Genomic DNA, 14293 nt, shown 5'->3' on the forward strand with positions numbered 1-14293 from the left:
CTCTGGTGCTCAGCTTTAATCGATTATATGATTGTTCTCTGAAGGCAAGACAAGGTCACAAGGCAAGGCGACTTTTTATTTAGTAATTGCTCAGTGCTGTCCTGGGGCAGTGTCCTGCTGCACAAGCAGCACTCGCGTCTCTGTGTCCTGGATGTAACTGGATTTAGGCCGTCACTAATCGTGGAGATCAGGGTGTTTTTTTGAGAGAACAACCACTTTTAATTTTATAATATTTGTATTTCGTAACATTGCATACAGTGCATGTTCCTCAAAGTCCCATTTACACTGATCAAGCATAACATTATGACTACCTTATTGTTTCTACACCCATTATCCTATATTATACCACAGTTCGTTCCAACCCTGCAATGTGATTGGCTAAGAGGCTCTATGAGTTCTATGAGTGCTGTTATCAGCCGGTAATGCACTGAAGCTAATAACCGAAGCTCTCCATGTATTACTCCGCCGCATACAGGTAACCTAGCAACAATGCAGCGCTTACAAGCCAAACAGCACAAACGCAGCTACAAACAGAGCAAAAATGGAACTATTTTAACTGGCAGAACAGATCCTATTTTCTCCTCCTCTTTAACTCTTTAAAATCTTTCAATAAACAGCGATAATTAAACTATGGTAAAATCGCAATAATACACATGAGGTGCGTGCTATACAGTGTAATATTGGTATATTGGCATTGATCTACAGCACTCAACTCCACCTCATATATTATTGTTTAATTTTTATACTTTTCAGCTTTACAATTACTATACAACTACAAAATGATTCTATTTGCTCAGTGGAGCTGAAAAAAAATGGTTAACAGATAAAGAAACAAAGGGGTGGTCATAATGTTTTGCCTGATTAGTGTATTCTGGGCTCATTCTCCTGCAGTTCTCCTTTTTGAAGAACTGCTCCATGCTTCCCTTAAAGCTTTATTTGGGGAGGTGAGGCTTTAATCAGCTTCACAGGCTGCTAATCCTGCATGTGAAGTTAGTCCTAATTGCAGATCTAGGATAAGAAGCGTCTCAATCCAGCTTCTAAACTTCTAAACGCTCAGCAGGACCAGAGAGGCATGAAGCAGCGATTTGAAGCAGTGTTTCTTCTGCTGTGATACATCTGATTTTGTCTGATTCTAAATGATTCTGTTCGTCAGCTATAGGGCATCACAGTTTTGAATTAAACTAATATAATAGACACTGCGATAGTTTATTGTTTTGTGTTATATATTGTAAGATCAAGTATTCAGAAAGCTTAATTACTCTTCTAAAAATAGAAAAACATTCGAAAAGACTGGCACCACCCCTTCACAGGTGAAGATACGCAATTTTGATCATTTATGTTGAGAACCTCAGCAGGATTAGCCATCAGACTTTGTCTGAAAGAGGGATCTGTACCTACTGTCCGTGGCAAGTCAGGAGATGGAAAAAAAAGATTAAGAGACCACTTCAGTTTCTGAAACAGTTTCTCTGATTGTGCTATTTATTTATTAAATGGCTGAAATAAGAAAAAAATGTGCCTCAACTAATTTAAAGAAAACAAGTTCATATTCATAAAGTTTTAAGAGTTCAGAAATCAATATTTGGTGGAATAACTCTGGTTGGTTTTTAATCACAGTTTTCATGCATCTTGGCATCATGTTCTCCTCCTCCACCAGTCTTACACACTGCTTTTGGATAATTTTATGCTGCTTTACTCCTGGTGCAAAAATTCAAGCAGTTCAGCTTGGTTTGATGGCTTGTGATCATCCATCTTCTTTTTTATTATATTCCAGATGTTTAAAAATGTTTTTTTCAATCATTTTAAGTGGTCTTTTAGTTTTTTCCAGAGCTGTATATAAACGTTTGTTCCCAGTGGCTTTAAGGAACATTGATTTTAAACACTTAAAAATGTTTTCACACACTTGTTTTAACCCTTTGTCTCATGTTTGACCCTCAGAGACTCTTTGGTGCTTTGGTGTATACTGCTTTTGTACCAAATCATAACTACAAACAGGCAACCCATCATAGTATATGGGGGTAAGCCCCATCCATAAATCTCTACTGACGACCAAGCCAAGGGTATACTATTGTTTTCAGTCGTTTCGGAGAGGGTGGAGGAGTATGAATATCACACATGTAGTATCAATTCATGTAGTTAATTATATTTAATGTAGTTTGAGGCTCTTCAAGTGCAGTAAGATGTTGTTTCAAACTCTTCACTGCTCCTCCAGTAGTCTGGAAGCTCAGGCTCTGGTATTTGGTGACAGTGTGGATGGATGTAGAGTGAGATTTTTCTCTGCCTGAGCAGAGAAACGGGAGAAGTTCTCAGTAATGACCTGGCTGTCTGCTGCGCACACACATTTGTGAATCCCTCAATCCCCGAAATGGCTGCGGTGATCAATAAAAGGGAGAGACGACTCCTCACTCAACATAATTACTCCAATTAATCACCGTCTCCAGGCACCAAAGCACTGAGCGGAGCAGATCCAGCTTCATATGGAAGCACAGGTGCTGCGTTTATCAGGCTACGTCAGAGTAGTTTATGCGAGGTAGACTTCAAGCACCTGTCAAAGAGTATAGGGGTCGTATTTTAGCGATCTACAGTGCTTCGGTCAATTGCAGATCAAACAACTGCATTTAGGGCGCGTCTGTGTCTTTGGTATTGTGAGGGTGCAAAAATTATGTGTGTGTTTAGGTTTTAGCTTGAAATAAACCAATCAGTGTGTCACTTGCCTCACATTCCTTTTAAGAGCCAGGTGAGCTCTGACTTTGGCGTGTTCATATCTTAACAGCACAGCGCTTTTATGCGTCTCAGCAGAGGAAACTGACCTTCTTGTTCATGCTCTGAAGATACACCAGCAGCTCATTTAAGGGAACAGCAATGTTTTTTTATTCTTTATTCTGTGTATTGTTGAGAATAAAGTTGAGTTTGTGGTCTGTGGTCTGTGGTGTGTCTGTCTGTGTGTGTGTGTGTGTGTGTGTGTGTGTGTATGTGTTTAATGAGTGTGGGTGTATGCAGTGCACTGGGAGCACCTGTAGGAATGGATTCTCTTGACTTGGATGATTGACTGTTGACTGTTGTCAGGGTTTTAATCAGTCAGTGGAGCTCCTGTGTTTTTTCCGCCATTATTTCAACAGATAGACGTGAAAATAAACTGTTGACGGGGTGTGAGATAGTCAAGAGCCTCCTTCTTTCATAGGAACGGCCCATTCTGATGTTTTAAAGATACCAACAATACCAACAACAAACACAACTGTAGGGTAATTTACCACAGTACAAAAGTATCTGAGCCACAGTAAATACAGATCTGAGAGACATTTCATTTACTTACTCCTCTGTGCATCTTAAACAACATCTGAAGCCAGGATGTAATGGATTTTTTCATAATGTGCAGTGCTGGCAACTGTGCTCAACAACAAGGCAATAGGTCAATAATGCTGCTGTGTTTAAAGAGGCCTGAGAATGAACAGTGGTGTCCAAAAAAATCTAGATGCTGAATCATCCAGTTTCCTGTCCTGAATATTGTACTAGAAGTTAATGGAACAGTTGTGGCCTTTGTATTTTTTTACATTTTATCCCATTTTATCCCCAATTTACACGGCCAATTACCCAACTCACTCGTTAGGACTCCCCCCATCACTAGTGATGCCCCAACATCAGGTGTCTTCATCAGGTGAAGAAGACCAGCACACGCCTCCTCCAATACATGCGAAGTCAGACTCTGCCTTTTTTTGAACTGCTGCTGATGCTGTAGCATTACTGAGTAGCATCCCAGCGCTAACACTCGGAGGAAAGCAGTGCAGCGACTCGGTTCTGATACATCAGCTCACAGACGCAGCCTTGTGCTGATCCACATCACCCTAGGGGGAAAGAGCAACATCTACTGTACTGTACCCACCCAGAGAGAGCAAGGCCAACTGTACTCTCTCAGGGCTCCGGCAGCTGATAGCAAGCTGCATGACCGGGATTCGAATCTGTAGCAATCTCCTGATCATAATGGCAGTGCCTTAGTGTCTTAGTCCACTGGACTACTTGGTTTATTAAAATGTAAGGAGCAGAAGTAAAAAGTCTGAAAAATAGAATAGATAACCAACATTTCTATTGAAGTAACACAATGAAGTATCTGTAAGTCATTTACATAAAAAGGGTGGCAGTTTTCTTAGGCTAACAAAATACGTTCAATTATTTTATTCACATAATTTGGCATTTTTTTTAATGATAATGGCTTAAATCTTTGAGGCTCATACTAATGTTTCTGAACCACCAGTGAATCTTTATACTGTACTTCAGTTAAAGGTCACTTATGTGTGTTGAATGTGTACCTTCTTACTGTGGGGGGACCAATATTTACTCCCTTGTGCCTTGTATAAGACAATGGGCGAGTGTGTGTGTGTGTGTGTGTGTGTGTGTGTGTGTGTGCATGTGTGAAACACAGCACGGTAGGACAGTCCCCCTGGCAGTCATCATGAAACATCATCTCTCATAGATCTCCACTCTAAGTACACTCAGATCAGATCTGTCCACAGGGATTCTACCTCACCACAATGATGAGCCTGCCACTGACTCTCTCTCTCTCTCTCTCTCTCTCTCTCTCTCTCCTTCTGACTCTCTCTCTCTTTGTGACTCTCTTTCGCTCTCTCTCTCTCTCTCTCTCTCTCATTTTTTCTTTTTTTTTTCAATAAAAAAAAGCTTTATTGGCATGAATTGCAATTATCAACTTTTGCCAAAGCAATGAAACAAGAAGTTAAAGTTACAAAAGGTAAAAAAAAAAAAAAACATAACAATACATGTACAAATATATATATATATATATATTAACATATCTTACTTGCAAAAGTAAATCATATAAATAAATAATAAAAAAATAGAATAAAATAAATGAATAAGATATTAATAACAGTGTTCTATGTTGTAATTATTTAAAAAGAGTTGCAATAAATGTAAAGTTTATGGGGTGGGTTGGGCTTGTTGACACTGAAATACTAAAAAAAAAAAACTCTATATATTTATCTGAACACACCTCACTTCCAGACCACCACCCCAATCAGTGCAGATATATTCCTAAACTCTGATACTATATTAACAGGGCAGGTGCAAGGCATGAAAATAAACTGTGGACCGGGTGTAAGATAGCAATCACTCTGTCTCTCTCTCTCACTCGGCACGCTCCTCCATGAGTCAGCAGCTCATCAAAGCTAACGCCGCTAATCCCTACAAATGTGTCCGGATTGATTGTTGCATTATTAGGTCTCTGGGTCACGTTGTTGTTGGTGTTGTTTATAAACTCCACCCGTAGAGGAGCAGGTGAGGACAGACAGCGGCTGTGCTAAAGATGAGCTGAAGATGAGCTGGAGTTTGTCTAGAGTTGATCTGACAGGTATTCATGTCTGTGCGCTTGACCTTGTCATTGACATAAAAACAAAAGGAAGGTAGAGAAAGAGGGGAAGACAGACAGAGAGATAATGGTGAATGGAGCTTTGTGGGAGAAAGGAAGGGCTGGCTGTGAAGATGAGTCATGCTGTGATTAATCCGATCTGTGGTGCATTGTGGGAGAGTGATAGCAGCTCATTCCATGGAAAAGTTGAACCCTGTTGTACACAACACTGGCTATCAACATAATAACATTATAGTTGTTAATAATATGTGTTAAAATATTGGTTATCTGATCTTAAAATATTAATAGAGTATCAGGTGAATACAGATCACAAACAGGGCTCGGATAGTATTTTAGCATTAGCTGAGCTAACTTAACCTTAACATTAGTTTGTTTATGAAAAGATTGGAAATGTCTGGATTGTACTTACTATTTTATAAATCACATCAGTCACCTGTGATTGATATGATCCATATGGCTTTAATTTAATGTAATACTCTCAAAATGCTGCATAACACATTGAGAAATTGAACAGTGCTCAGAGTCATGAAGTGCCTGCATGCATGCATGCACGCTTGCCTTCATTATAAGAGATTTGTATTAGTGATTTCATGACATTTCAGAAGATTCTAGCTTTCTTATTACTGTATATTAATTTATCAATGACTTTATTACTGCAGTTCTTCTGATTTCAGAATAACTCTAATTCTAATTCTTCTCTTCTGCTGAAACTGAGACTCAGTCCTTATTCATGTTAATCTTAATCTTAGAGTGCAATTGTGCTCTCTCAGGGCTCCGGCAGCTGATGACAAGCTGCATGACCGGGATTCGAACCAGTTTGAATCAGTACCTTTTTTATTTGTTGTGTTGTATGTTGTACAATTAAAGGAGGGTTCCAAAACTTGTTATACAGTGTATACCTATCGTTACTAATGATGGTTAAGGTTATTTTTTTAGGGTTAAATGGCAAAAATAACAGGAAAAAAAAAATCAGGGTTTCTTATAACTTTTGACTGCTAGTGTACATAATGCTATATAAATAATTTTACTCTCATAAAGAGCTTCAGTAATCCCTTTTTATTTGCTGAAAGAGATTCCAGCACCCGTCCGGCCTCACACTCTTCATCTCCCCAGTCCAATCGATGCACATCTACAATGCAAATTACGGGCGTATGTCAGCGAGTGTATGAGAGCGAGCGGGTCCAGTGTGTGGGGAAGGTGAGGGAGTCACGCTGGGGTGATTTGTTGGAGGTTTGTACAGCAGGCGGCTGCGTGAGCGTGACTTATTCCTGCTGCTATAGAAATGTCTACATGAGCATCTGCTGACCAGTGCACAGACAGACGCTCACTTTCTGACAGGCGGAAAAAGAACGACTGACTATTGTGCAGAGGTGGAAAAAGTACTGAAAAATTGTAATTGAGTAAAATTACATTTACTTTGCTAAAGTTCTACTCAAGTAAAAGTAAAAGTACCCATCTAAAAATCTATTTGAGTAAAAGTAAAAAGTACTCAATTTAAATTGTACTTTGAGTAAAAGTTACATAATAATTTGGATCTTTCAGGCAGTATTTGTTCAGACCACCCCATAAAACAAGTGGTAAAAGTTTCTATGATCCATTTTTTTCTTTACTATTAAAAGGTTATGGTAAAATAGGTGACTATAAACTGTATTTTTTATAGTTTTACAGTTCATTATTATTTTTTAACCTTCCATTGCTCTGCTTTAACTGCTATTTACATGCATCTGTGCCAATTTCTTTTAATTCAGACAAATTATTTTTCCCCCAGCATTTTATTTTTTACTCAGTAACGGGGAGCAAAGTAAATTACTTGTGTCAAAATGTACTTGAGTAAAAGTAAAAAGACCTATTTTAAAAACTACTTTAAAAATTACAAATTACTCATAAAATCTACTCAATTATAGTAACTTAAGTAAATGTAATTAATTATTTTCCACCTCTGCTATTGTGGGCCAGTAAACAGCAGAGGGTCTCAGTGAGGGAGGGGTGAAGCTGTGGTCCAGCTGTGAGGAGAGCAGGAGAACTCTGTGAGGATGATGAGGATGATGAGGATGATGATGATGATGATGAGGATGATGAGGATGATGAGGATGATGATGATGATGAGGATGATGATGATGAGGATGATGAGGATGATGATGATGAGGATGATGAGGATGATGATGATGATGATGATGATGATGAGGATGATGATGATGAGGATGATGAGGATGATGATGATGATGATGATGATGAGGAGGATGATGAGGATGATGAGGATGATGAGGATGATGATGAGGATGAGGATGATGATGATGATGAGGATGATGATGATGATGATGAAGGACCCCTTGAGTACATGTGTGAGGGAAAGCTCATAGCCTCAGTATAGACGGGTGCTGTGGTGATGATGCAGAATGGGGGGATTAGAATAAATGCAAAACCATTACGCAGTCTTGCTCTTGGTTTTGATCTTTCTCTCCCCTCTCTGTCTTATTCATTCTTTCATTCTTTCCCCATCTTCCCTCTCTCTTCATCCTTCTCTCTCTCTCTCTCTCTCTCTCTCCACCCTCTTGCTCTGCTCTACACTGATCTCTCTCTCTCACACATTTTCTCTCTCTTGCTCTCAGAGTTTCCCCTCTTTCTCATTCTCCCTTCATTCTTTTCTCTTTTTTCCCTTTTGCTTTCTTCTCTTTCTCCGTTGCTCTTGCTTCTGATCCTTCTCCCCCTTTCTGTCTTATTCCTCTTTCCCCCTCTTGCCTCTCTCCATCCTTTTCTCTCTCTTTCTCTGCACCCTCTTGGTGTGCTCAACACTAATCTCTCTCACCCATTTTCCAAATCTTCCCTCTCCCTTCATCCTTCTTTTGCTCTCTCAATTTTCCCTCTTTCTCATTCTTCTCTCTTTCTTCCTTTTTGCTTTCTTATTTCTGTTTTGCTCTCGCTTTTGCTCTCTCTCTCTCCCCCTCTCTTTTTTTCCTTGCTTTCCTGAACTTTTCTCTCTCCATCCTTCTATTTCTCTTGCTGCTCTCCCACTTTCTCTTTCACCCCTATTTCTTTTATTTACTCTCCTTTCGTTCTTCTCTCTTTCTTTCATTTTGCTTTCTTCTCTTTCTCTTTTGCTCTCGCTTTTGCTCTCTCTCTCGCCCCCTCTCTTTCTTATTCACATCTTCCCTCTCTCTCTATCTTTTCTTTCCCTCACCTTTCATTCTCCCTTTTCTCTCTCTCACCCTTTCTCTTTCTGTTCTGCCTCTTTTTTATTCTTATTCTCTCTATAATTATCTTTCTATCTTTATCTTTTTTTCTCTCTCACTCTCTTTTTTTCTCTCACTCTCTCTGGCCTTCAAACTCTTTTCTTTTTTATTTTCTCAATTATTCTCTCTTTCTTGCTTTTTCATTTAAATTTTTTCCATTCTTTTCTGTTCTATCTTTCTTTCTTCCTCTATCGTTCCCTCTCTATTTTTCTTAATTTCTCTTTCCATCTCCCTTTCTCTTGTTCTTGCTCTCTCCGTCATCCTTCTCCCACCATCCTTCTCTCACTCACATCTTTCGCCTTCTTCCCTTTCTCTCTCCCTCTTACTAATTTTCTCTATCATTTCCTTTCTTATTCTGGTTCTCCCCATCTTTCTCCCCCTCTCTCACACTCACGCTTTCTCTCCCCCCTTTTTCTTATTCTTGCTCTCCATGCCTTCTCCTCGTTCTCTCTCGCTCGCTTGCATTCTGTCTCCCTCTCTTCTCTACACTAATGTCTCTCACTCGCTCTCCTCATCTCCCGCCTCCTCTCTCTCTCTCTCTCTCTCTCTCTCTGTGTCTGTGCAGAGTGAGAATGGGTTTCTTAGTGAACCGTAGCGACTCTGCAGTGGTGCGGTGCACCTGCAGTTGGACAGGCAGCGTTTGACGCTACAGCGCTAATCACAGCATACACACACACACACATGCGACACCCCCCCCCCCACACACACACACACACAGGCGACACACACACACACTAACACACACACTGTTCAGCTCATATACATGGCATAGCCAGCGTAGCGTCGACCCACTTTGTGTGCTGTGTGCTGAATTCTCTCTGTACCTCATTCCCTCTGTACCTCTCTCTCTCTCTCTCTCTTTCTCTCTCATCCCTCCTTCTCTAAAATATATGTGTGTGTGTTTGCATGCATGCATGTGCGAGTGTGATAGTGTGTGATAGTGTGTGTGACAGCGTGTGAATGTGTGTGTGTGTGTGATTACGCACGCTCTTACTCTATACGTCTGCTTTGATTTCAGGGGCTGTTTTTCTTTTAATCACTATCCCCCCCTCTCTCTCTATTTTCTTTTCTCTCTCTCTCTCTCCCTCTCTCTCTCTTTTTTTACGCTTAGTCTCGTTCGTCCTCTGTGTCCCTCTTTCTGTCCCTCTTTCTGTCCTTTCATCCCCCTTTTCTTTGCATGATCTCCTTCTTTTCGTTCATCATTGCTCCTCTCTGTCTCTTTTTCCTCTTCTCTCATTTGCAATTTCCCAGCTTTCCCCTTCCACTCGATTTCCCTCGTTTCTTCTCTTCTCTTCTTTGCTGTTCTCTCTTTCTCTCTCTCTCTGTGAGACACTCTCCGTGTCTCTCTCCATCCTCTCCCCCTCCTCCACTTTTTTTTTTCTGAGCGAGGAGTGTGTGTTGCAGGCTTGCAGCATCCTCGCAGTGAGCTATAGTGCAAGCCGTGCGAGTGAGGAGCGAGCAGCAGCAGCAGCAGGAGAAGGATAAGAATAAGGAGGAGATCCTGGCTGCTTGCGAGAGGACCGTGCATTGTCGCTGGCTCTCTCTCTCTTTTGCTTTCTCTCTCTCTCTCCATCCCTCCATCCTTCTCTCTCTCTCTCCTGGGTATGGGACTGGCGATGCTGTAAGTGGCGTTCTGCATTCTGCATGAGCACAGCCAGGGAAACAGGCTAAGAGGGGGCTGGTCCTCTTGCCAAGACGTCGCTACTGGATTTACCTGGACTGGATCAGGAAGGGGACGGAGGACGTCTGACCGAAAGACGCCGCCATGGCCCGGCTGAATTGGTGTCTAGCGGCGGTTATTAGCTGGGGAAAGTTCCTGTTTTCATGCTTTTTCCCTTTGAGAGCAGCTAGGAGGGATAAGGTAAGGCTGCGTATGGACCGGCGTTTTTTTTTTTTTTTACCATGGAAAACCAGTCATCACTCACATATGCATACACTCACATATACACTAACACACACACACTCATACACACACATACATACACACATATACACACACACACATGCATATATATGAGGGTCACCTTTACTTTACGTTTAGTGTCAGACTGATCAATCTCTATTCTATTATTACGCTCATTGGAAATTTCCCAATCTCTTACCTGTACTCGCTAAACGCTCTCTCAGGTGTGCATCCATGTAACCAGTCTAAGCCCTTTATGATTTTCTTGACATTTCGAGAGAGTTGATTTGATATGATATGATATGATTCGATGCTGCGACAGTGCCTCATCAGCACAGTGTTTGAAGAGCAGTCATGCTGGATGTGCTGGATGCCCGAATCAATCAAATCATCAGAAGTGCATCGTTACAGTCATCGTGCTTCGCTACGTCTCTGCACATTTTTCAGTTTTTCTCTTTCTCCATTTTCCCCTTTTTACGTTTTTCCTTTTTCCAAAGCCTTTCTCTTAAGGATTAAACACAACCCTCAGGCTAATCCCAAATTACCACCAGTTCCATCATCATTTTTTTCCGTGGTGCGGACCAGCCCGAGGGTGCTCGCTGGTGCCTTCAGCTCTAATTGGTTGCTTTTGGTGGCACGGCTTTTGAATATTTTTTTTTATTTTTTATGAAACGATTCAGCCTAAGGACATGCTCAGATGATCATAACCGATAACCATGAGGGCATCGCTGGTGCTGGCTAACTGCTGGTGCCCCGTGCGAGGTGCATGGTGAACGGGGAACGGGGAACAGGGGGGGTGGTGAGAGTAGGGGTCAAGTTGTGATTGGTCTGCTCATTACGTACCTCGGCGCTTTTCCCGATGTCTGCTGCAGACCCCCCCCACCATTGCCGCAGAACTCTCGCTTTTCTCTTTCTCTCTCTCTCTCTCTCTCTCTCTCCCATCCCCCCCAATTCTCTATCTCTCCCAGCTCACGTACCTCACCGAGGCTTTCTCAGCTCCCGCTACTAACCCCCCCAACCAAGCGCTTTCCATTCAGCCCCCGAGCACAGCCGGCACACAGCCGTCTTCAGCCTGCGCTCATCCGCTGCTCGTTTATGACACGTCCTTTTTTTCTTTCTTTTTTCTGATCCCTGGCTCCCAACTCTCTCTCTCCTTTCTTTCTCCCCCAAAACCCCCCCCTTTACTGAGGGCTCTTCGTTCAGGCTGAGAGCTTTTGCTTTCGCAGGGTTTTGTCGTGTGAGAACACTACAGTCAGAACCACTGCAACCATTTGCACCATGGTGGATTTCAGACTGAGGGACGTTCTGGCAAATATAGGCCAAAGAAATTGGCAGGGATGCAGATGGATGATTTGCAGACAAGACATAACAAGACAAGACAAGATATACAGCTCTGAAAAAAATTAAGAGAGCACTTCGGGTTCTGAATCAGTTTCTCAGATTTTGCTATTTATAGGTTTAAGTTTGAGTAAAATGAACATTGTTGTTTTGTTCTATAAACTACAGACAACATTTTTCCCTATAATAATTCCAAATAAAAATATTCTCATTTAGAGCATTTATTTGCATACAATGAGAAGTGGCTCAACTGCAAAGAAAACCAGAATAACCCTGGTGGTTTTTAATCACAGTTTTTTTTCATGCATCTTGGCATCATGTTCTTTCTCCTCCACCAGTCTTACACACTGCTTTTGGATAACTTTATGCTGCTTTACTCCTGGTGTAAAAATTCAAGCAGTTCAATTTGGTGGTTTGATGGCTTGATCTTCCTCTTGATTATATTCCAGTGGTTTTCAATTAGGTAAAATCAAAGAAACTCATAATTTTTAAGTGCTCTCTTATTTTTTTTTCCAGAGCTGTATTAACAGGCATGTTACGTTAAAATTTGACATGCTAATCACGTACATCACTTTCAGAATATTAGTAGAGTTAGCGCAGAGAGAAAACGTGTTGCTCTGTTAAACAGTTTTCACACATGGCTTGCAGGATGTGTGCTCTACTTCTGGAACACTCCTTAATTTTTGATGGTAAACTTCTGGCAGAGTGGGGAATCTTGTCTCGCAGGACGTTTGAGCTCACCTGCTTTTACCCCACCGTGCCCTGACTAAAGCGTTTTCCTCTCAGTCTTCCTGCAGTAGAAATACATTTAAACAGAGACCTACATTATACCCTGACATGGCATTCTGAAATTCATCTACATAAGTTGTGAGGTGTTATCTTGTGAGTAGGTTTGAATAGTGGAATTATCAGAGTTCGAGCGAGGCCTAATAGTGGGTGCCAGAGAAATGTGACATTTCATTTTTTATTCAACAATTCTTTAATCGACAGTGTTGTGTATACCAGAAATACATCATTGTAGCATTACAACCCATAGTGGACAGTGCAGTGGGTAGTAATGATTGTGACTAGTGGCATCTGGCAAGAAATGTCCATGTGAACAGATAAGTGACTGTCAGAAATCTACTTTATCCATCATGGCCAGAAACATTTTAACCCTTAATATGGATATAGGTTTGTGTATTAGCAAGGACTTATCCATGATACACTATACAGCAGTTACGATTCAATATATTGTGATATATTGTGATACTCTACACAAAGCGATATGCTGAGATTTTTTTGAAGGGGAAAACTTTGATATATTTTGTATAAAAACACACCACCATATGCCTAAAATCTCAGTAAAAGCAAAGTTACTTTTTTTAGTTTACTTTTTTAACCAATCAGAAGAGGGGGATCAAAAATCATTGTAGTCCATCACTTCTATCTAGTGGGCACAACACAAAGCAAGTCACCTATTATTAACAAGTTAGAACCTTCCAATCTTCCAAGTGTCTTCATTTCCTTGCAAGCATCTGACCTTATACTAAACATTATACTGACTCGGTATAAAGCAAATAGAGGCGTTATAGCATCTGATTGGCTGATTCTACCCTTAAGTAAACAGTTTTTAGGAGAGAAACCTGTGTGGATAAACATCCAGCACTCGTTTGACTTTGAAAGAAAATGTTTTCTTTTTTTAAGAATTTTAAGAACATTATTTTTTACTTATAATATGAAAATAGACCAGAAAATACACAATTACTGATAGTGTACCTTATAATAATGTGGTATGCCTTATAAGCCGTAAAATATGGTACAGCTCTGGAATATTGTGTAAGACTGGTGGAGGAGAACGTGCATGAAACCAAGATGCATTAAAAAAACTGTGATTAAAAACCAACCAGGGTTATTTCATCAAATATTGATTTCTGAACTCTTAAAACTTTATGAATATGAACTTGTTCTCTTTGCATTATTTGAGGTCTGAAAGCTCTGCATCTTTTTTGTTATTTCAGCCATTTCTCATTTTCTGTAAATAAATGCTCTAAATGAGAATATTTTTATTTGGAATTTGGGAGAAACGTTGTCTGTAGTTTATAGAATAAAACAACAATGTTCATTTTGCTCTAACACAAACCTATAAATAGCAAAATCAGAGAAACTGATTCAGGAACTGCATATGAGTGGCAGAGAATACATCGTCATAAATGTGTGGGTGATGATTCACGGGATAATTTTGATAAATCTTATAACTAGATCTGTCTACGTGCTCCAGGACTCCCCTGGCTGGATGATGAAAGTAATATTTCAGGCCGGATTGTAATGAGTTGATAATTGCTGACGCTGGTGCACACTGAGCGTGAGGACGGCAGTGAGAGTGGTGCGAGTGGTGCGAGTGTTTGTGGAGCTTGTTAGCTGGTGCGCTGTGTTCTCATGTAGCTCAGCGAGAGTCAGACTCCTCTC

At 40.7% G+C, this 14293-nt stretch overlaps 1 protein-coding gene across 7 annotated transcripts in view; it reads left to right on the plus strand.

The window, feature by feature from the left end:
• tns1a (tensin 1a) overlaps positions 1-14293 on the plus strand; it is a 129375-nt gene that overhangs the window by 5271 nt on the left and 109811 nt on the right. For 2 of the 7 annotated variants that reach the window (XM_049479866.1, XM_049479868.1), the window contains exon 1: positions 10058-10465. The exons of 1 other annotated variant lie outside the window; for it this stretch is intronic. In XM_049479866.1, coding sequence (XP_049335823.1) covers positions 10370-10465 — 96 coding nt within the window. In that variant the 5' untranslated portion in view covers positions 10058-10369. Of the gene's footprint in view, positions 1-10056; positions 10466-14293 lie in introns of those variants that run through there. 4 more of the 7 variants (XM_049479871.1, XM_049479864.1, XM_049479865.1 and 1 more) reach the window with 4 other exon arrangements.

This window comes from Astyanax mexicanus, chromosome 5, assembly GCF_023375975.1.
Source record: "Astyanax mexicanus isolate ESR-SI-001 chromosome 5, AstMex3_surface, whole genome shotgun sequence".
Taxonomy (NCBI): Eukaryota; Metazoa; Chordata; class Actinopteri; order Characiformes; family Acestrorhamphidae; genus Astyanax; species Astyanax mexicanus.